A 23,371-nucleotide genomic window follows, 5' to 3' on the forward strand; every position below is an offset into this window, starting at 1 on the left:
TCTCTAAGGAAGAATTTTCAGGCTGAGGGATAGAAACAAATGTAGACACACCAGAAACAGGTTGTAGACATGCATTATAGAAAGCCATGCCATATATATATATATATATATATATATATATATATATATATATAACTCAGGGCCGTGTGCCTGCCAGGCAGGTGCTGTGCCACTGAGCTACATCTGATACGAATTATGAAGCAGAGTACAAGGTATAAAGTACAAGATGTAACACGAACAAGATGAGGCTAAAAGTAGAGGCAGATTATAGAGGATTTTGTGGGCCACACGTAGAGTTTGAATCCAAGATTAATGATGGCAACCAATGATTTTAAAGCACCCAAGTGGCATGACTTGACATGCATTCGTACATGACTCAAACAGCAATGGGTTTCAACGGATTTTAAAGGAGACAAAAATATAGGTACAACAGGAGACCATTCCTATAGTTCACATGAAGTATGATGAAGATATGACCAAGGACAATGGAAGTCCAAATACAGACGAGGGCTAGGGGTGTGGCTCAGTGGTGGCACCGTCTGGAGTGCTCAAGGTGCTGGGTTCAATCCCCAGCATACGTGTGTATACACAAAAGATTTGTATTTGATTGGTAAAATCAATATAACATGGTAACTGGATGTCTTGGAATAAATGGGAGATGGTGAGACAGAAAGTCAAAGTTTCTAGCAAGTACCTGGATAGATATCAGTACAGAGAACTTAGAAGAGTAAACTTAGGAGAAATGTTGAGTATGTTAAATCTAGGAGACCTATGGTGTCCCACTGGAGGTGTCTAGCAGATAACTGATTATATAGGTCTGAAGCCCTCGGGAAGATCAAATGTCCTGAGACTGCTGATAAAATAATGTCAATGAACACACTCACCCAGGGAATAAAGGTTGAGCGATATTATACACTGTTTCCACACATTCTCACTCTTAAATTTTACTAGATCTTTATCTTTTTTTCAGGATAGTATTGCCCACTGATATTCCTGTACTAAAAGTATAACAGAAATAATTCATTTACTAGTGTGATATTACCTTCATGACCCCAAGTTACAAATGGGCATTCAGTAGAGTCAGGTGAATCTTTTGAATTGTCATTCTCAAGACCTTACATTCAGTTGCTCTTCTTTGAACCTCGCATTCCTCCTTGTCTTCTACTCAGGCGAATTTAACTTCATACATCCGGGATGGGGGGGGCGCAGCTTAACTGATCCTCTCATCTCTGTACCATCCAATCATCAGGTTCCCTGCATCCACTCTGTTCTGCCCTCCTTGTTACAACTGAAGTGTCCCCACTCTGGGCCACCGCCAACCCCACCTCCTATGCTCTGGAGTTCACTCTATCTCTTTTTCACTCATGTACTTGCCCCTCTTCTTCCAATTATCAGCAAACTCTTTTACTTGAGTTCATCTTAGTTTTATATAAATATGCCTTAATACCACTTTCTAGAAATAAAAACAAACTTCTGTGCCAGAGCCAAGTGCTCAATGATAACTATTTTTGTCTTTGGGAACACAGCTAAGTCACATTTCTCAAACTGTAATTTCTCCGGCTTGCCATGGAAACCCCATGGAAGCAGTCTGTGTCCGTGTTGAGTACATATATATTAACTTGTAGGCCTGGTCCACACAAATCTCTTTATTTGTGATCCTCTACTCTGTCTTTTTGCAAAGTGGCCCTTAAGGTGCTACATATTAGTGCTATACTATGGAAAGGACCTGGGTCATTAGACATCCCTGGAGGAAAGCCATCAAACCCACACTGGATCGTGACTCAAGTAATAAACTGTGTGAGCCCTGTTGAGATTGAATTTTTTAGTGATAACCCTTAATCTAGTATAAATCTGCATCCTCCTCCAACTACTGCTCCTTTTCTGTTTTAACACTGTTCAAAAAGGTAGTTTATATTGACATTTCCATCAGTCTTTTCTCAACATGCTTCAATTCAGCTTTAAGCACCACTATCTCTTTTTTTGGAGAGGGTGCTGGGGATTGAATGCAGGACCTTTGCATTGAACTACATACACAGCCCCAGTTCCCACGCCCTTTTTGGGGGACAGTGTTTTGCTGTTAGTTCATGCTGGTTTTGAATTCACTCTTGGCAATTTTCCTGCCTCTACCTTCCAAGTGCTGGGATTACAGGCATGTGTCATCAAGCTTGCCTTCACCCCATTTTTGAGCCATCAGTCTAAATTGTCCAGGCTTGGTTCAAACCTGCAAGTCTTCTGCCTCAGCCTCCAAGTGCAACAGGTAGCAAGTGCAGGAATGACAGGTGTGCACCAGGGCTCCCTGCTAAGGTTATTTTTTTCACTTTTTCATCAAGTCTGTCATCAAAACATCTGATCTCTTTCTACTATCTCCTCTGCTAAAACGCAAATCCAAACCACCTTTAATTCTTATTTAGGTTACCGCACCAGCCTCCTAACTGACTTGCCTTTACTTTTTTCCCTAGTTAGCATACAGTAATAGCCAGAATACATCTCAAAGTGTACTCATACATTGATTATGTGCTTAAAATTTTCCAACAATGTCCCATGTGCAACTACAATAAAATCCCATCTTTTGTAGCATGGCCTACAAGGTTCTTCATGACCTGGCCTCTGCTTACCTCTTTAACCTCAGTCAGTTGACCATTTTTTCGGTTCCTCAAATAAGTGCTTCCCTATCTCAAAGACTTGCTGCTCGTCATTCCTCTGGCTGGAATGTTCTTTCCCTAGAATCTTTCTTCGATGCCAACTCACCAGCAATGTCACTTCCTCAGGACAGTCTCCTTCCTTTTCTATCCCTAAGCTTTTTCTTTATGGAAATAAAGTTATGTTTTAATAGTATTTTAAACGGTCTTATATGCCAACTATGCTTGGTGTCTTTCATGTAGGACATAGAATACTGAAGACATTTCTAAGGTGTTTAGCTAGCATACATAGGATGGAATTTAGAAGAGCAAACAACAGACAGTTTCTCAGTGAATAGTATCAAAGACTATTTTTTCCTTGAGGAAAAATCTTATTCTTTCCCCTAGCATAAATCCTTTAAGAAATCAGTGGGAGTTTAAGCCTTCGCTCTTGGTTTTCCATTATTTTTTCTTGGGATAAAGATAATCAGTGGGTAGCAAACAGGATTGTATGTACCTGGACGTCTGAAGGGGTGTTTTACTTTTTACTTAGGAATCTAGTGATTGCTTGTGATGCGTGCCCCATAGTAAGGTTTAATGTTTCCTAATAATACATTTTTGTACAGTGTACATTTTGTAGAACGTATTCTGGGACTGGCCAATTCATTTTTAATTATTTCACAAGGTTCCTCTAGTTTGGGGCACTTATAAGGCAGGCTAATTCTCCATCGCCCCACTCCCACTACTGTTGTACTTAGTGTGGACCCGTAGGGAGACAGGGGGGAAAAGCCACGGAGCTTTGGAACCAGACCACCCTGAGTTTAAAGAAGGTTTTTTTCCCTGTTGGTGTATTATCAAACTCCGATTAATCCATCTATAAATGAGGATAACTATATATTACAGAGTTAACAAGTCTTAGTAAACGAAGGTCACAGTTATACTCGCTCCTCTCTCCCTCTCCTCGTGGGTATCAGTCAAATCTCAGAACAGCGTCCACTTACACTGCAGAACGATGAGGCATCGGACTCGAAGTGAAGACCTGCTGAGTTTTAAAGGTTTTCGTACATAAAATGCGTAAAGTTAACCAAGCCTTCGCAATGCAGATATAAAGCGGGAAAATCAGACTACGGGGGTCCCCGTATGCAAACACGCGAATCACAAACGAACTCAGGCGCCCGTCGCTTCCGCACTTCCCCTCCGGCGCGCACAGGGACGCCCGCGCTCCGTTGCGTCCCGGCGCGGGGGCGCCGATTTGCATGTGCGAAATCGGGAAGGGGGGGAACCACCTATCGAAAACCCCAGGCCCTCCCTCGAGCCCAGAGGCCGGCCCGCTCGCCGCCCGGCCCGCCTCCAGGTGCTGCCGGGCGGCCGGCCCTCTCGACGTCACCGCACCGCCCACCGGCTCATGAACTTTAAGTCACGCTCCGAAGAACAACCGGAGGAGGGGGATTTCTCCGGGCGGCGCGCGGCCTTCTCACGCTCGCAGCGTCACCTCGCGGCTGCCCCCTCGCCCTCGATCTCAGCGCGCGGCGGCTCCACGACGCACGCGCCGGGCGGGGAAGGGGCGGGGCGCGGGCGCCCTCTGTGGCTTCCTCCGAAGGCCCCGCCCCTCGCCCCCGGGAGGAGGCGGGGGGGGGAGCGCCTACGTCAGCGGCGGGAAATCCCCGGGCGGCGGGGCTGCCAGCCTCAGAGCTGGTCCGACGCTCGGCTCACGCCCCGCCCCTTCCCTGCCGCTGGCTCCTGCAGCCTGGACTGGCGACATTGGTGACCTGAAGCGCGAGAATTCAGGGGGTGGGAAGGTGCGAGCCGCAAAGCCTGGGAGGGCGGGAAAGAGGAGGAGGCTCCGGGGGTGGTCAGGAGGACTGGGGGTCCCGCCGGCAGAGGTCCCTTGGCCGGCTGACGGACGGCGGCCGACTCTGAGAGCCGCGGGCTGGGCGGCGCGGAGCGGAGAAAGCAGCCATGGCCTCGGGTGAGTGGGGCCGGGCGGGTCGCGGAGGGGCCGGCGCCGAGGGTCTCGGTGCTCTGACTTCGGGTGCTCGGTTCGGGTTGCGGTGCATTCTGGCTTTCGGATGACCTCTTTGGCAAATTGTCAGGCTTTTGAAACGTTAAGGTGCGTCCGGTTTGCGTGCGAAATCAAAGCCGCGCTCTGTAATCTGATTCCAGTGTAATAGCTGGAACTTTAGAAATTCCCGGCAACCTGATTATTATTTTTTTGTAGGATTAGTGGGGTAATAATCTAAAGAAGAGCGAAGAATTCTCTTAACGATTGAGTTGTGTAGAAACGGTGGTTTCATATTTTGAGACAAGAATGAGGAACCTTCCAGCTAGGGACGAGCTCTCACCTTTTTAAATTTTTTATTTCATCCAGGGCCAGTAAGGCGATCGTTTTTGTACAAAATGTGGCTCAATTCTAGAAGTCCTCAGTGATATTTTAACCGGCCTTAAGGGAAAACAAAGTGGATACTTTTTACTGTAAACCAAAGCGCATGCTTTTCTAGCTTTACCTAGTGGAGACATCGAATTTTCTTTTCTTGTTAGCAATGAAGAAGAAAGAAGATTTTTAGACCTTCTGTGCTTTAAAATAATGGGTAGGAATGAACGCAATTTTATCATTTAATTCCGATACTTATGTTCTGTTGCTAAATACTTTATCTCTTGCATTACCGGGAAACAGGTTTACAGAGAGAGCAAGAGGGAAGACTTGCATAGACAGCCTGGCATGGGGCTGCCTGTAACCTACGGCGGGTGAATCAAATTGACTGGGTTTGGCGAGGTGACTGGGGGGCGTTTTCCAGGCTGACGGAGCAGCTTGAGTGAAGGCTGGGCGCTCCAAGTATACGTTAAGTTTGTAGTAATAAGCTAAAGAGGGGGCTTGTTTATGCTTGACCGGCGTCCTCCCTTCTGCCTCCTTCTGATCCTCAGGAGCAGGTTGATGTTTAGTAGAGAAGAGGAAGTAGAAAGCTTGAAGAAAGAACCTCTTTAAAGGGCTGAGCAGAACAGTGCTACAGCTACTGCTGTAGGCTGAAAAGGAAATCGGGTGTTTCACATGACATTTGATTTCAGTTTGTCTGTGGTTTTCATGTGAGAAAACAAATGTAGTTTAAAATATTTTAACTTTCCCTTTACCCATCTGCATAACTCCCGACTTTCAGATAATCTCATGTCATAAATTCAACACACTTTTAGGTTAAAAGTATGAGCATTAGTTATTTGGTTATTGCCTATCAAAAATATTTCGCATGAAAGAAAAAATGGCGAACGTTAGTAGTAAAACAAGATCTTCCCTTGGATGGTTAACTAGTTCTTACTAACACATTACCTGAATGTAATACTTAAAATTGTTTTCGAGAGAGAAAAATTATTTCTATATAGTGTACTGTAAAGACCCAAAAGACTAAAAATGTGATGCAGTTTAAACTTGTTTAGTGACACTGTATTTTGTGCTGTTAATATTGATTACCCAGTGGAGGAAAAATAAATGGAAAAATTTAAAGGTCTGAAAGTTGCAGGGTGATTATTTTTGTTTTTGTTTTCTCCCGTTCTATTAAATGGGGATATTTAAAATATAGCAAGTTATTTAAATTGTAATTCAGTTATTTATAACTAGTAGGTCAAAAAAAGTGAATCCAGGTATGCTTTTCTTAATGATAGTATTAAAACTCAAACTATTTTTGATTACTAAGCATATAAGCATATTGTTTCATTTATCACCGGTTGTCATTTGAAAATAGATATGCGTAATTAAGTAATGCCTATCACGTAAAAGTAACGCAGATCTTCCTCTTTTTTTTTTTTGGAACCGGGGACTGAACTCACCACCATGCACTTGCCAGCCAGGTGCTTAAGCCACTGAGCTAAATCCCCGGTCAGATCTTCCTCTTACAAGCAAAATTTTATCAACCTCACAGAAATAAGGGCTTCATATAATGATTCTAGATATGTTCAAATAAATTAGCAGATTATTTAGGATTTAATAGCCCAGCTATTAAACAGTTTTTTATTGCCTTTAAAAAAAAAAATACTACACCTTGACTTTAGATAGGCACAATGATAAAAATATTCCCAAGCCCCTATGGAACTCAAATATGAAAGTAATTGCTTTTGTATAATTTATGGCTCTATTTATTTAATGTTGAGCTGTTTTATGAATGAATTGAAAACTTCTTATTGTTTAGTAAAAAGAGTAAAATGTCCTTATATGATACATAGCCGTGGTTACCAATAATAGTCTTAGGTGAAATAATGTTTTAAAATTTATTTACTTTTTTTTAGTATTATTTTGCTATGTCATTAATGAGAAGTACATGAAGAAACTGTTTTGTAAACCACATTGCTTACCAGGTCTTTGTAGTGTGAATTTAAAGAGAACCATTTTTTTTCTCTTGAGAAAGAGGAAAAAATGGATGTAAGTGTGATGCAATTTACTCTAATAATAGAGCTGAAAGTTAGGAGTGGATAACTAAAGAGATAACTTCTTTTTTTAAGTGTAAGACTGCATACATACATGAATTGATTTCAGAAATGTTCGACATCAGAAGTTAACAGTGGTATCAAAAATTAAAGTGGTGAGTGATAGACAGCTGAATGAAGTGACCAGAAGGAGTCAGAGAGTGAATCATAAATTGAAACATTTACAGCATGTTTAGCGTTTTTGTCAAATACAATTTAAGGTACTTAGAATTTTCTTGTGTTCCAAGTTTCTCCCATCTGTATTCTCTGCACCTGATTGTGTTTGTATACACATGACCCAAATATTCACAGATTATCTTACACTTTAAAACAAAGTTTATTTGAAATTCATATTTAACTGGGCCTCCTGTAATTTTGTTTCTAAGTCTGGCAAGTTTAGAGGTGATGATGTGGTCTTGACATGCATTTTTCATTTAAATGCCATATAATGTAGTATAGATTTTAAATATTTCTCTGCTTTTTCATGCTAACCCATAAAAAGATTTGATTTTCTCCTGCCTCCATGGCAATAGAATCTGAGTTTCCAGAATGTTTTATATTTTTTATTTACCTTGTGCTGCATATATCAGTTAAATATTCATTTGAAAATTCCATTACTTGGATTCTTAATGCCTGCTCAGTTGCAAGTCAGCCTATTGAAATGTGTCAAATATACTTTGTAGACCTGGTTAAAATAAAAAAGAATAGGCCTTATTTTCTTCTCTGAAGTGACAATTTTTGGAAAAGTGTATTATTAGCTTTCTTTGCTCCTTTTGGTCTCAAGGCAAAATGTATTACTCAGCACCTTTGTAAGGGAGGTACATTGTTGTTAGCTCTTAACTGTGATGATTTTTATTTTTTTTTTCAACTGAGATGTTAACACGTTGGCATGCCAATCATTTGTGTGCTCTATGATAAGAAATACACTACTGATAATAGTTAAAATATTATTTTTGTAAGTGATTTGTTTTTTAAATAAATTACATCAATTGAACACTTTTATTTTTCCTTGCTTGTATTTAAATAAGCTTTTTTAAATGATAGAGAAAAAGGACTTACAAGCTAGTCACAATTGTTTTACCTGTTTCATCCATGTTTGGATCCATACTTGGACCTGAACTTTGGGCTGCTTGTCTAGATATGCATCGTTTCCACTTTTTCAGTGGCTCTTAATCAGCAATGTGTCAGACTAACTTGGAAGACTTTTTCAGAAATATGTTTCTGGGCTCTTTCCTTGAGTTCCCTGTCTCTTCAGATATTCAGTGAGGTCAGAACACGTTCTATGATTTGGAAAAGCTATCTATAGTTTTGATGTATATTGCTTTTCTCTAACAATTTCACTAGGTCTAAATATTCAATTGCCTATATCAAGATGCCTTTTTGTCTTAAACTAGATTTTTTAATTTTATGTTGTAGGTTTTATGTCTTGTATCAGCTGTTATGATTTTACTCCTAACTGCTTTTATGCTTGTTTTTTAAAAATTTGACACCCTAGAATTCCAGATGCCATAGCCAATAATGTCATTCATGATTTCTTTTTTCAATACTTCATATAATTTTGAACTATAACTTTATCATCTATAAAATGGGATGATAATTTCTGTTTTTTATGAAGACTAAAGTTAGGAAGATCAAATGAGAAGTAGATATAAGTGCTTTAAAATTATTTAAATTACTATATGTGCCTGGTGTGGTGGTGCACACCTGTGATCAGCACTTGGGAGGCTGAGGCAAGAGGATCACAGTGAGTTCAAGGCCAGCCTGAACTACATAATGTTCTCTGTCTCAAAAATACTTTTTTAAGTAAAAAAAATTATTATATGTAATTAACATTTTTTATCGTACACTTAATGCTGGTTCCTATTCTAGGAATAATAAGATTTTAATGAATGTATCTGTTTCTATTGGCTGATCCATTTTATCCTTTTTTTAATCTTAAAAAGTTGTACTTTATTCAAGAAACCCAATGTTTTAAAAAGCACTCTTTTTGCCTAGGAGCAAATAAAATCATAAATACATCTGCAGACATCTTGGCTATATTTCAAATGTTATTCTAATCTGTCTTAGCATTTTAAAATACTGTTCAAAATATACAGATCAACCCTAGCTATGCAAAATATTGATTAAAGAGAGGTACAGTAATCAAATCATTTAGATCAATTTCAAAGGCATTTCGGTACTTTTTAAAGCTGTAGTGACTTTCAGTAATATTGGTTGAGTATTCCTTTTTCTAACAACTTCCTGATTTGTATTTTACTTTTTTCCACATAGATGAGTATATTTCAGCACTTTTTATTTTCAGAAAAAATGGAACTACAAAACAGTACTAAGGAAGGAGATAACTGGTATATTATACTGATACATGAAGTAAATGATTTATACAAGGAAGTTTTTCAAGACAATAAGTACAGATACATCAGAATATGAATGTTTATGAAGAAGTATGAAAGTGTTGTGATACTAGTACCTGTAGAGCACTATTTTTTCTATTATACTAGAATCCAATAAGGAAGAGCCAATTAATCAGTAATATAGTTCTTTAATTTCTGAATAATTCACAAACAAAAGATCATTAGGTTTTTAATCATTAACCCAATAGATACAGTATATAATTACTGTGTGTGTGGAGGTCACTGGTGAATGGCACAATCTCTGCCTTCCAGTAGCTCACGCAAATATAATAGCAAGTCTTTCCTACATTAAAGTTACTTGAAGTAGTTGCTATAAACACAGATAAATGAGAAAGGAGCTTATTTTCAGCTGGAGAAATTTATATTACTATAGTAAATTCTATTACATGGTTGTGAGATTTTTTTATCACTTAAGAGTTTCTGCAAGGAAAAGTGTTTCAGGAATTTCACAGTACGTGATATAATATGACGATTCCTATTTATCTCATTTATACTATTGTAAAAATAGTTCATTTCGGGCTCGGGATTTAGCTCAGCGGCATAAGCACCTGCCTTGCAAGCAGGCAGTCGTGAGTTCGATCCCTGGTACCGATAAAAACGAAAAAGACCAAAAAAAACCAGTTCATTTAATCTTTTCAAGAATTGCTTTTCCATTCTTTTGTCAATAGACTTCATACACACACTCTCTAAAGAAATTCATGTAAACAGTGAAATAGTGACTGCTCACTCTGAATGCTCACAGTGAACCTAGCATTTTATTTATACTCCTCCAAAAGAGTTAACCACGTACCATTAATGATGTCATTCTGTATCAGTTTCCTACCAAGACACTTTTAAAATAAGTAGTGGGCAGGGATTTATTTGACATTTAGTTTAACCACATAAATTGTCACTGAAAAAATCCTGTTGATTTTTTTAAAAAATATTGTTAATTTTAACAGCCTTTGAGAGAAAAATAGGCATTTTCTTAAATACTCCTACAGGGATATAAAAAGATGTGAAATGTTTGAAATGTGAATTTTAAATACTGCAGTATATAAATATATGTGAATTGTGAAATACTTAACCTGCATGCCTTGTTTTGCAGTAAAGTTCAGATAAGTATTATAAACTTCATGAGGTTGAAGTCAGATTTTCCCTGGTTTTTCATACATTCTGCAGCTGGAAATAACCTCCATAAGAACACGCTTTCCTGCTGAGCTACACCCCCAGCCCTGCTGCTGTTCTGAGGGTTTTCTAGGTCGGACAGTTGAGTGGATTTTATAGTCAGTGGAAATACGGAGCCCATAATAAGATTTGCTTTTTCTTTATTGTAGTGTCACCTTATTTCCTCTTGCTTCACTGATGATAGTGTTTCATCAGTTTTCTCTGTTTTATGTATTTGTTTCTACTTTTCCATTGCAGTCTTCTACCCAGAAGCCTTCAAAGTTGCCTCTTTTCTCAACTGTACCATTATTCTTGTCTCTCTATGATTCTCCATTGCCTCTAGTACTGAGCTTGAACCCAGGCTAAGCCAGTGCTGTATCACTCACCTGCACTGCTGGTCCCTTTTTAGTGTATTTTGAGACAGGTTCTTGCTAAATGGCCCAGGCTGCCTTCACACTTGCGGTTCTCCTGCCTCAGCCTGCCACATAGCTGGGGTTACTGGCAGGAATGTCACCTCACCTGGCCCCTCTCTGTCTTGTGAACCATTAGTGAGGTAGATTCAAATACAAGAGAGGACTATTTTATTATAGTAGTCTCTACACTGATTACCTTGCTTTCTGTCTTTAATCAGTCTTCTGCCACCAGATATCTTTTTTTTTTTTTTTTTTTCTTTTTTAAAGACAGAATATTGCTGTAGCTAAGGCTGGCCGTGAACTCACTCTGTAGTTCAAGTTGGCTTCAAATTTATGGCAATCTTCCTTAGCCTCCCCCATGAGTCCTAGGGTTACAGACATGTACCATCACTCCCAGCTTTCCACCAGAATTCTTTTTTAAGGTACCAGGAATTGAACTCATGAACTCATACTTGCCAGGCAGGCACTTATGCTGCTGAACTAAATCCTCAGCCCTTCCACCAGAATTCTTAACTTAGAATGCCAATCTAATTATTTTATTTCCCTGCATTAAAATATTGATTCCTTGTCACATAGTGAAATCCTTATCGCTACACGTCCTTGGATTTTTGGTTCTGCAAGAGTGGAAATCTAAGTACATCCTCCTGTGGACACATTTCTCCCTTTCCCTAGAATGCCTTTTTTCATTTTTCTCTTTCCCCATGGGTTTCTTTACCTCCTTTTCCCCCTCTGACATAGTTAAGCATTCCTGATTCTTGCTCTCATCGTTTTCTGCAGAATTTTGTTAGTGCTTTCCTTGCATTTATAATCTAGTAATTTATGGTGTTTGTCCTATTAGTCTATAAAGTCACTTAGCATAGCAGTTGTGATAGTGATAATGTTCATGTATTGTTTTAAAGAAATTATCCAAAATAATGATACCGTTTATTGATTACCTGTTCTATGCAACTACTTAGTAAGTAAGAATTTAACATGTAATGCTGCATCTAATCCTCACAGTACTATGAGTTAGTGTTATTGTTATCATCATCGTGTGCATTTTACAGAGGAGGCAAAAATTTTAATAGCATTTCTAGGGTCTTGCGGTTAAGAAGTGGCTGGGTGAGATCCAAAAGACTGGCTCTTGTATTGCACTAGGAACACTCAATTGTTTAGATTGGTTTCATTCTAACAGAATAAGCTTAGTCAGTGAAATAAATTTGTAATTGGGGGAATTAAGAAATCACTAAATGGACTGAGGGAGCCTTTTTTTCTTTTTTAAATGGAAGACGTCTTCACATCCTGAAACAAACACACATTGCACAATTGTCTTTACTGAGCTTTTGTTTACATGGCTTGGATAAAAAGGAACAAAGACGCATAATTTTTAGACAACTTTCTTGATGTATAACTTATAACAAATTACACATTTAAAATATATGATGTGGTAAGTTTTGACATACATAGATAACCTAAATCATCACCTCAATCAAAATAATGAATGTATCCATCATTACCCAGACTTTCCCATCCAGCCCATCCCTCTGTTTGAAGCAGCTGGTGATCTACTTTCTTTCATTGTAGTATGGTCTATGTATTGTAGAGTTTCATATAAATGGAATTATACAGTGTGTGTGTGCTCTTTTGGTGCCACTCATTACATTCATCCTGATGATTACTTTTTCTTTTTTGGCGGGGGGGAATCAAACTCACAGCCTGATTATTTTGAAAGTCATTTATGTGGTTATGTGTATCAGGCATTCAACTTAAGGGTACATGTTGTGAATTATATTTGTTATACAAAGTAATTATTTTCTATTTCCTTCACTGTGTGTTATGTTTTAGAAAAGGTTTAGATGAGACTGATTAAAAATTCTTGGAGCTGGGGATTTAGCTCAGCAGCATAAGCGCCTGCCTTGCAAACACACAGTCGTAAGTTCAATCCCTGGTACCAAAAAAATTAGAAAATTTTTAAAAAATTCTTTTGAGCCTGTTTTTAAGTCCTTTAGTTTCCAAACTTACATATGCTTCTGTAAGAATTTAAATGCATTTTCATTTTCAGTGAGTGATCTTTTCATCTACTAAGTGTCTTTTGTAAATTTAAGCAGTTAAGTACATTTTCCTCACTTTTGAAATGTAGTATATTTCTGAATATTACCTTATTCACTCTTTTGGGGGAATCTTGGGGAAAACCCTTCTGCTTGGTCTCATGTGTAAAGTGTTATCTCAGAATGTCTTACAGACATTAGCTATAGATATTAAGCTGTAAAGCACTAAGTCAGTGTGATTTGAATGACTTGTGTTAACACTGCGTAGGAGCTTAATTTGAGGAAAAGGTCTGTCATCCAATCTCGAACAGTTATATTTGTGTTGTTAATGTTGGGAGATTAAATCTTGGTCTTAGTCTGCTGTTTAAAAAAAACAGAATTCCCAATATTTTGTAAAAGTGATATGCACTAATAAAATATATGAGAAAAAAGGAAAACAAAAAGCTTTATATCTTTAAAAAATAACGGGGAGAATATGAATTCACACTAGCTGATGAATGATACTGTGTAGGAGTTGCTGTTTTTATTTTTGTTGTATAGAAGGAAGTCCTTTTCAAGGATATTGTGCTGCAACAACTAGGGATAATATCTTATAATTCACATTTAATGGTTCCAGGAAGAAAGTTACATGTATAAATATAAATACATACGTGGATAAAGTAAGTTTGGCAAAATTATTGAAGCTAGGTAAGGAGTACATAGGTTATCCCTGGTCTCTTCATTTAAAAAGTTTGAACATTTTTGTAAACAAATATTGAAAAAATAGAGGGACATCAAAAAACATTGATTTGCTAATCATAGCAAGCATTCTGTACTAATTTAAAATGAAACAGTAGAAAGAATATATAGGAGCTCTGTGCTATTGTTACAATGTTTCTTTAAGTCTAAAATTATTTCAAACTGAAGTTTTTTTAAAGTAAAAGTACTAAACTCAGTTATATTGGTATTCTAATCTCATTGCCCCTTCCCGTTTTAACCTTTCAGGTGGGTATAGCCCATATGTAGAGATAGTTGAACAACCCAGGCAGAGGGGAATGCGGTTCAGATACAAATGTGAAGGGCGATCAGCAGGCAGCATCCCAGGGGAGCACAGCACAGAGGACAATCGCACCTACCCGTCCATCCAGGTAACAGGCCCGCTCCTGTGTCTGTCTCACCATTGGCTGCTTCATCTGTTAGCAGTGGAAATCACAGGAAGCCTCAATTGGTTCACAGTCCTCTCTGGAGTCTTTTTCTTTTCTTTTTTTAAATTTACCCGTATTAGGTAGATGTACCGGGTCATTTCTTAAATATAATACAAAATCTTCCTTGCTAGTACTTCCTTGCTAATTATTTGTGTATTAATATAATAGAGTGATTCGCAGTACTTTGGCAGATTTTAGATCATTATTCCTTTCATGGAGCACAAAACATATAATGAGGAAAGACCTTCTTACATACAGAGGTAACAGAAATTAATGCCCAGATTAAAACATGGATTTGAGCACTTAATCAGAATTGTTCTTCCCGCAGTCTCAGTCTAGGGCCAGTGGAAAAGATGTTTTTTTTTTCCTTACTTTTAATGCCTGTCACAAATCCTTTGGGTCACTGACATCATTCATGAGATATTGTAACTTTTTAAATTTAACTTTTTCATGTTAACAAATTTAGAAAAGAGTTTTTGACTAGAGCTGATTTTAGTAAATATAAGTTATACTAAATTTATAACTTATAAAGTGTATGGTTTTTTTAATCCTTTAAATGCTAGTTTAAAAACTTAATGCTGAGATGGGTACAGTGGTGTGTACCTGCAGCAGTCCCCAGCTACTCAGGAGACTGAGGCAGGAGGGTCGCTTAAGCCCAGAATTTTGAGACTAGGCAAAATAAGGAGATGCTGTCTCAAAACAAACCAACAAAAAGCCAAATAGCAAACAGGATTTTGAAAAATGGTGCATATCATCTTTCATCAGTAGATCTTAATTCAGTTTTAGAACTAGATTATTTATAAAGTACGCTGTTGAATTTAGAGACTTGCTAAATTATAGTTTAGCAAGGCAAAATTATGTATTTAATACCAAATTCCTATTTTTATTTTAAAATAATACATAAAACATAAAAATTATACATAATTGGATACAGTAATGCTTGATACATATATATGTCACATAGTGTTTAAATTAATGTATTTATCTCCAAAAACATTTATAATTTCTTTTATGTTGAAAACAGTCAAAGCCATTTCTGCTAGCTTTTTGAAATGTATAGTACATTATTGTTATCTGTGACCACAATATTGTATAATAGTACACCAGAGCGTTTTGCTTTCATGTAATGACCAAATTTGTATTTTTGTTTTGTTTTTGAGACAGGGTCAGGCTATCCTTGAACTCACAGTGATCCTCCTGCCTCAGCCTCTTTAAGTGCTGGGATTACAGGCATGTACCACCACACCCAGCCCGAATTCCTCTTTTTCAATAACATTTTTGACAAGTAACATTTTGACTTCTAAGTCTTTTTATTTAAGTGTTAAAATCGGTGAGATATAATAAAAAAGAATTTTTAAAATTTTGTTCTTCTAATCTTTTGAGTCATTTTTAACTCTACTACATAACTTGTTTATGTTTTTAAAATATTCATAAGATCTGCATCCTTAGCATTCCAATAGGTCCTCCATATACTTTATGGTATGAGTAATATCTAAATTAGCCTTTCTTACAGTCTTGAGTGCTTACCTTCTCTTTCATTCAGAAAGGCAGCAAATACTTCCTGGTTACTGTTCATGTTACGTCTAAATTTAGAATTACGGATTTTAGTGCGCCTTACCTGGAAGTTACCCATTCTTGTTTAACTATTTGCTTCCCTTTCTGTTATATTTCTTGCTTGTTCTGTCAAATTTGCTAGCTTCAGAAGTAAACAGCAGTTCTCCATCTCTAAGTGTCTCCTGCCTCTTTTTTTTCCTCCTGCCTCTTTATGGTGAGTATTCTAGATGTTCTTTCTGTGTGAACCTTAATATTGTTAAATTCAGCTTGCTTTACTGCTTGTTGTATAGTGAACACTTTATATGCCTACTGATTAGTACATATTCTTGGGAAATATCATGTTTAGTAAAACAATCATATTTACATACTGTTATTTTCAGTGTGGCTTAAATGAATGTATTTTGAGAAATGTTTATTGTATGATAGCACATCTAAGAACAAGGCACTCAGTTATACAACACTTGAGTATTTCCTTATGTTCTGTAATAAAGCTTGTAGTTTAGTTTTCCTTGTCTTACAAGGAAAATAAACCGAGTCCGATATGACCAGTTGAAAATAGGGTAGAAAATGATATGTCCAGGTGTCAGCAGGTCAGTTTTGCCTACTGGTGTTATCTGGAAGGCTTCATCTCAAATGTAGTCAGTTGAACTTTTTTTTAATCTGATGCTAACTACATTATAAATTGAACTCTAATTTAGGATATTGGTTGTTAATGGGTATACTTATGGATCATGTATTTACTCTCTTTTCAGATTATGAACTATTATGGAAAAGGAAAAGTGAGAATTACCTTAGTAACAAAGAATGATCCATATAAGCCTCACCCTCATGACTTGGTTGGAAAAGACTGCAGAGATGGCTACTATGAAGCTGATTTTGGACAGGAGCGTAGACCCTTGTTGTAAGTACACAGTCACACACATCTTCAGGAACAGGGTAAACATAGCATGCTCTGTTTCTTACACAAGGCCATCTAATCTTTTAGCAGAATACAATAATTTCTCTTCCTATTTATTGTAGTGTGTATTTACATTTCATACTGTTCACATTAGAACTACCCTTTCATTCTTCATTAGTAGACACAGCACTCTATCTCTGAGTGTCTCCTGTCTCTTTTTTTTCTCCTGCCTCTTTATGGTGAGTGTTCTAGATGTACTTTCTGTGTGAACCTTAATATTGTTAAAGAAGAATACTTCTTTATTATTACTGTGAGTAAAAACTTATTTTATGCTGTTTTTTTCCTCAGTTTAAACAATTCATAAAAGAAAATTTTACTCTTTTTATGTTTAATTTAAAAATTGCTAAATGTGAGAAAATCAACTGGAAAACTCTAGAATTTATTAAGAAAGGGGCACATTATAAAATTAGCATATATCAAACATTGTAAGGTTAAAAAAACAAAACCAGCTATGTGTAGTAGTATATGTCTATAATTCCAGGCCTCTAGGAGCTGAGGCAGGAGGATTGCAAATTTGCACACAGTCTGGGCAACTTAGCAATTAACCAAGACCTTGTTATAAAATTTTTAAAAATTTCTTCCCAGCACTCAGGACACTGAGCAGGAAAATTTCTGTGAATTCAAGGCCAGCCTGGGTTAGATAGTGAGTTCACGGCCACGCTAAATTGCATAGTGAGATAGTGAGACCCTGTTTCAAAAGAAAAATTTATAAAATTAAAACATTTCTAAGGGTGTAAAGGAAGTATGCTGGGAGTGTAGCTTAGTGCAGAGGCTATTCCCCAGTATCTCTCTGTCTCTGTCTCTCTCTCTGTGTCACATACACACGGACACGCACACATAGAGTCATTTTTATGTTGATGAGACTACCAGAGTTGGGCCTATTCATATAGTAATGATAATTTAAATTAATAAAAGCTTTTTGGGCCATGCATGGTGGTGCACACCCAGCACTTGGGAGACTGAGGCAGAAGGATTGCTGTGAGTTCACATCCAGCCTGGGCTACAAAATGAGTTCTAGGCCAGGCTGAACTGCACAGTGGAATTTCATTTCAAAAAGACAAAAAAAACTTTGATAAGCCATTTATATATGAAAATCCTGAACAATAGGCAGCCCCTCTAGGTACTTTTCTTCAGAAAATAATAAGAATGTTCAGCCGGGGTTTAGCTCAGTGGCATATGTGCCTGCTTGGCAAACACAAGGTCTTGAGTTCAATCCCCGGTACCGAAAAAAAAAAAAGTGTTCAAACCTTTAACTATAGTATTATTCAGTGCACCCTTGTTTGTGATGATACAAAGTTAGAAGCAATCTAAAGAAAAGAAACTAGTTAAATAAACTGGTATATTCTATATTCTATGTAGCTATAAAAGCAGTATTGCAAATGTTTGACAAATTTATGTGTCAGATAAATACAACAGAGTTTAAAATAAGAAAATATCACATTGGCTCCCCTTAATTCATGTAAGTAATATATATTAATTATAATAAAATAATTTTAAATTACATTAGAAAGAAATATTTTTCTTTGATTTCTGAGAGAACTTGTTTTACTTCCTACTTCTCTAGCAGTTAAAGTTTTGGACGATCTCAGTTACAGTCCTAAGAATGACTTTGGTGGGGGCTGAAGATCGATCTCAGTATGTGTATGTAGTGGAGGATGGCCTTGACGTCATGTTGATCCTTCTCGCAGCCTTCCGAGTGCTGGGATTACAGGCATGTACCACCGTTCCTGGCCCAACAATGACCTTTGTGTTTGCCTCATCTCCTCTCTCCAGGATCCCACACATTATGTTTAGCATTGTGTTTAACATAAATAATACTTTGTTTTGATTTGTTTTGTTTGATACCGGGGATCCAACTCATGACCTCGCATTTGCCAAGCAGGCACTTATGCTTGCTGAACCAAACTCCCGGCTGAATATTTTTATGTTAACATGTTTCATGAAATGTCTTGGGTATTAAATCTATAGAGGTGATGCAGTATTGTTCTCAAAAAATCCCTTTAGGGGACATGTCATAACATTTTTTTCCATTCTTTGTGTTACTAATTGGCATTCTATTAACAAAGAACTTTCCCTTCCCCATTTAAACTGTCAGTGTATGAGTTCTCCTGTATAGTGTACTGTAGCCCATTAGTGCATTATTTTGATTTTTAAATTGACCCAACTCTGACCAATACAAAGCTGTCAGTCTGTCTCCTGTACCCTTTTGATATGTTCTCCTCCTTCTTCAGATGCTTCTTCACTTTCCTGTGTAACACTCTTTTTAAGAGCTGTACTTTGCTTGCTCTAGTCCTTAAGTCATCAGTTTCTTCCAGCGATTCCTTATTCATTTTTATTTAATCCAATTGCTCTCTCTTAAATGTCTCAAAAGCACCTCAAAAAAATGTACCCCAAACCATAATCTTACCATAATCACAGCTCTTTCTCTTCAAAATTAGTCTTCTAAGGTGCTTTGTCTTAATGGTTGCTTTAAAAGTCCTACACATAGGTGTTATCCCTACATCCTTTACACAGGGGGATCAACTAACACATGCCTCCCACATAGCTCGTGAACCTGTCCGTGTTGTCACGCAGTGACATCTGTCTCCACCACACCTCTGTGTTCTAAATTTGGGCTGCTGGAATAGCCTTCTGCATGTGGTCTTTCAGCAGCTCTTTTTAATACCTCTTCCCCTTAGTCTCCCTTCACTTTAGGGAGAGTGATCTTTTAAAATGCAAATCAAACTGTTACCCTGCACAAGACATTTTAATTGTTTTATTAGTCTTTCAGAGTAAGGACGGCATTCCTTCAATGGCCTGCCTGCACACCCACCTGTATTTCTAGGCTTCTGCTCTATTGTGCATCCTGTGATCTCTGCATGCCCCTCACAAAAGCCTCTTCTTAATGTCTTGTGCTCACAGTGATCTTTTTTAGGAACCTTTGCATGATCTGTTCCTTTCCACACTACTTCTATTCCATTTGTTACTTAAGTATCACTTCCCTTTCTGCCCCGAATTAATAGGACTCTTCCATCATAGACTCCTCTAAACATTTATATTTACTTCATAAAACTTGTCATAATTTCAGTTTGTTATTTAATGGCTGTCCGACTCACCAAAGTAGGGGTTAGTAGACTTTTCCTGTAAACTGCGGGATGGTAGAGATTTTAGGCTATGCAGGCCTTACGGTTTTTGTTGCAACTGCTCAGTTCTGCTACTGCAGCATGAAAGTAGCCACAAATGATATGTAACTGAATACGTAGACCATGTTCCAGTATAAAGTTTATTTAGAAAAACAGGCACGTGCTAGGTTGGCCGATGTGTTATAGTTTGACAACTCCATACCACACTGTACGTTCCATGAGGGGAGAGGTTCTATATCTCCGTTACTTTCCAAAATTCTTAATATGATAGGAGGAGCTCCAGAGCTTGTTGAATGACTGTGATGAGTATATGAATGAGGAATTTATTCAGATAACCTGTGAGATTCTTGGTTTCCTTGTGTCGGGTTAGGTTGTGGGGGGCTTGTACACATGTGTGCTCACATTGAGGATCAAACCCAGGGTTTGTGCACGCCAGGCGAGTGCCCTATTGCTGAGCCCTCAGAATTTCAAAAACCTCCATTACTTCTATGATTCTGCAAATGGCAGTCAGGTATGACTATTCATATTTTGTTTCAGGTGAAACAAAATAAAGCAGCATGTAAATATATTAGATGAGGAATTTCTAAAATCTGTTATCAAAGAAAAAGAACAAAACTTAAGAATCTTTCAAAGAAGTTGAATACCTCTGAGGAAGAGGATTGTAGTTTCAGAAATAATTATGAATTCATGATTTATTTTTAATTATTGGAGGAAGAAAAGCTATTGTCAAAGATACTTTAAGTGTTACACAACCTGCAGTGTGGTGAGTGTGCAGTGCAAACAGAGACAGCACAAGTGTGGAGGGAGGTAAACAAGGCAACTTCTGGTTGCCAAGTGCAGTGTGAAGTTTGAACAAATAGTAGTGTCATTATAATTGAGTTCTGTTTCCTTATTCACGCCCACCTAGTTTTAATGATGTCATGGTTTTTCCATGTGGGATCAAATATGACTGGTCGTGGTAGGGGAGTTCCCCGCACCATCCTCTGTACTACACATATGCAAATCAGTAATATTTGTAGCTATTGAGAAGTTTTCCATAAGTGATATCTTGAAACTTTTGTTAAATGTTAGTATTTAACTTCTTTCTAATAAAAAAACACGTTTCATTGTATCTGATAACTTCATGTAACATAGCACAAAGTATATTCCATTGCTATTAGCTGTGAAATTGGGGCTGAAAAATCACGGCTCTGTGGATGAAATAGGCAGCCTAAGTGAGTGTGGAGGAAGAAGTGTAGGAGGACTTAGTGAACACTGTAGCAAACTTGAGAGCCTTGTCAGTGCTGCTATAGGTGCTCAGTCTCAACTAATTGTTTCTGTAATAATCTAGTATTGCCAGACCTCTAAAATGTTCATGAAGCCAGAAATTCAGATACGAGTTGATTTTTAAGTTTTGGTAACTGTGCAGGTATTGTTTTTCTTTCTTTCTAACTTAGGCAGCATTCCTACAAGCTTTGCAAACATCTATGGACTTCAGGCATCTTTACATTTTTTGCTTCATACGATCAAGTACACAAGTTTTAATGATTTAATTATCAGTTTGCGTTTTGGTTTGCTTTATCTTTGGTATATTTGGCATAGGCATATTGGTAAGATATAATTGTAAAATATTATAAAAATGGTATAGTACTATATATACTGTTTCTTTTAACAGTTGTCTAAGAAGTATAATGCCACCTCTTTGCTCTTACATCATAGCAGTTAGAAGTACAGCTGATGCGTTTACATCCCTGGCAGCATGATGACTTCTCAGTGTTGGATATAGCTTGCTTTCTGTAGTACTCCTTTTATTTAGCTGTAATGCAGTTTTGAAAGTTTTATTTTTTTCTTCTAGTTTTCAAAATTTGGGTATTCGATGTGTAAAGAAAAAAGAAGTAAAAGAAGCTGTTATTTCAAGAATAAACGCAGGAATCAATCCTTTCAATGGTAAGTATATTTGATATAACCGTTTCTATACTTAGATACAGACAGACTGTGTGATACAGTCTGTGTGATACTTAGATACAGACAGACTTCTATTTATACCCTAAACTTGTATTTTAAACGTGATTTTGAGTTTTGTGTTCAGTTTTCTTACTCACTTACACCTGTATCTGATAAATAAAGTATATTTAAAATATTTAATATTTTAGGAAAAATTAAATATAGACAAGGCTCTCCAGTATCACTAGAGAGTGTCACTATTTTCTCTTTCTCTAAGAAAACTTGAGAATGTTCTGATTCCCTTAATGTAGCCTGCCGTAGGCCACTTTCCAACAGACAATGTATATATTCCTTTCTGGATATTGAATAGGCATTGTGGTTATGGGGTATTGGAATGTGTTTAATTTTTGGTTTTGTTTTTTGAGACAGGGTCTCATTTTGTAGTTCAGGCTGTCCTTGAACTCTCTATGTGGTCCAGGCTGGCCCTGAACTCGTGCCAATCCTCATACTTCAACCTCCCAAGTGAAGGGATCACAGGTTTGCACCACCACACCATGCTGGAATACATTTAATTTAAAGGCATATTCAGTAGCAAACCTAATCCCACATATGAAAGTACAGGAATAGTAGAAGCAATACAAATTATTTTCATAATGTATTTATGTATATGGCTAGATATTTACTGTTCAGTGAATTTTCTTTGGGGTAGCATTTATTAAACATTTATGAGAATGGCACAATCTGGGTATGGCACCTGGTACTTTTTAGAACTCTGTATTGCTTGAGTGGGTAGTTGCAGGCGTTCTGTATTCTTCTTGGTAGTCTTCATTTTAAAATCTTCTGCAGCTACTTAAATAGACATATCAGGAGTTGCATAACTGTAAAATTCACAAAGAATAGATTTCTTTGTCATATCTAAGCCATTATGTATTGTGGGCTTGTATTTTTCCTAGATATGTGAAAGTAATTTGGGGAAATGATGATTTAAGGAATACACTCACAAATAAGTAGTTTTTATGCCTGTAGGATGTGTGTATCTTACATGTAGGTCTTCATTTCTCATGCTATTTAGCCTTAAGCAAAAGTTTTCTTTATTCCTTTTGGTCTTAATTGCCAGAAAAGATTACTATGAAGTTTGATGCATATTTTTCTAAAATTTCCTTTAACATGTATATTCATATACAGACATATTTTTATGTAAAAGAGATCATTTTATGCTTGCTATTCTACTGCTTATTTTTTTCTACTCGGAATTATATTTTAAACCTCTTTTTACATCAGTACTTACAAATCTGTTTTATTTTTCCAGCATACTATTCTGTTGTTTGGGTAGACTAATTTGTTTATTCTAATGAACACTTAATTTTTTTTTTCATTTTAAGAAGCTCCTGTGTTATTATTTCTCTAGGATAAATTTTCAGAAGTGGGAAATTTCTGTATCCGGAGTCTGCCAGTGGGGTGGGGATATAACTCAGTGGCACAGGTCCTGCCTGGCAAGTGCAGGGTCCTGAGTTTGATTTCTGGTTCCCAAAAAAAAAGTCTTCTCACTCAAAGATCTGAATCAAG

General features: G+C 37.3%; 1 protein-coding gene across 5 annotated transcripts in view; it reads left to right on the forward strand.

The window, feature by feature from the left end:
* Nucleotides 1-4,428: 4,428 nt before the first annotated feature.
* Nucleotides 4,429-23,371, forward strand: part of Rel (REL proto-oncogene, NF-kB subunit) — a 36,780-nt gene continuing 17,837 nt past the window's right edge. For 3 of the 5 annotated variants that reach the window (XM_013150068.3, XM_063229460.1, XM_063229459.1), the window contains exons 1-4: nt 4,430-4,587; nt 14,049-14,191; nt 16,555-16,703; nt 21,717-21,808. In XM_013150068.3, the coding sequence (XP_013005522.1) occupies nt 4,578-4,587; nt 14,049-14,191; nt 16,555-16,703; nt 21,717-21,808 (394 nt within the window). In that variant the 5' untranslated portion in view covers nt 4,430-4,577. Of the gene's footprint in view, nt 4,588-14,048; nt 14,192-14,215; nt 16,017-16,554; nt 16,704-21,716; nt 21,809-23,371 lie in introns of those variants that run through there. The other 2 variants (XM_063229461.1, XM_063229463.1) reach the window with 2 other exon arrangements.

This window comes from Cavia porcellus, unplaced genomic scaffold (genome assembly GCF_034190915.1).
Source record: "Cavia porcellus strain 051 isolate PalLab524CR breed Dunkin Hartley unplaced genomic scaffold, mCavPor4.1 scaffold_18, whole genome shotgun sequence".
In the NCBI taxonomy this organism is placed as follows: Eukaryota; Metazoa; Chordata; class Mammalia; order Rodentia; family Caviidae; genus Cavia; species Cavia porcellus.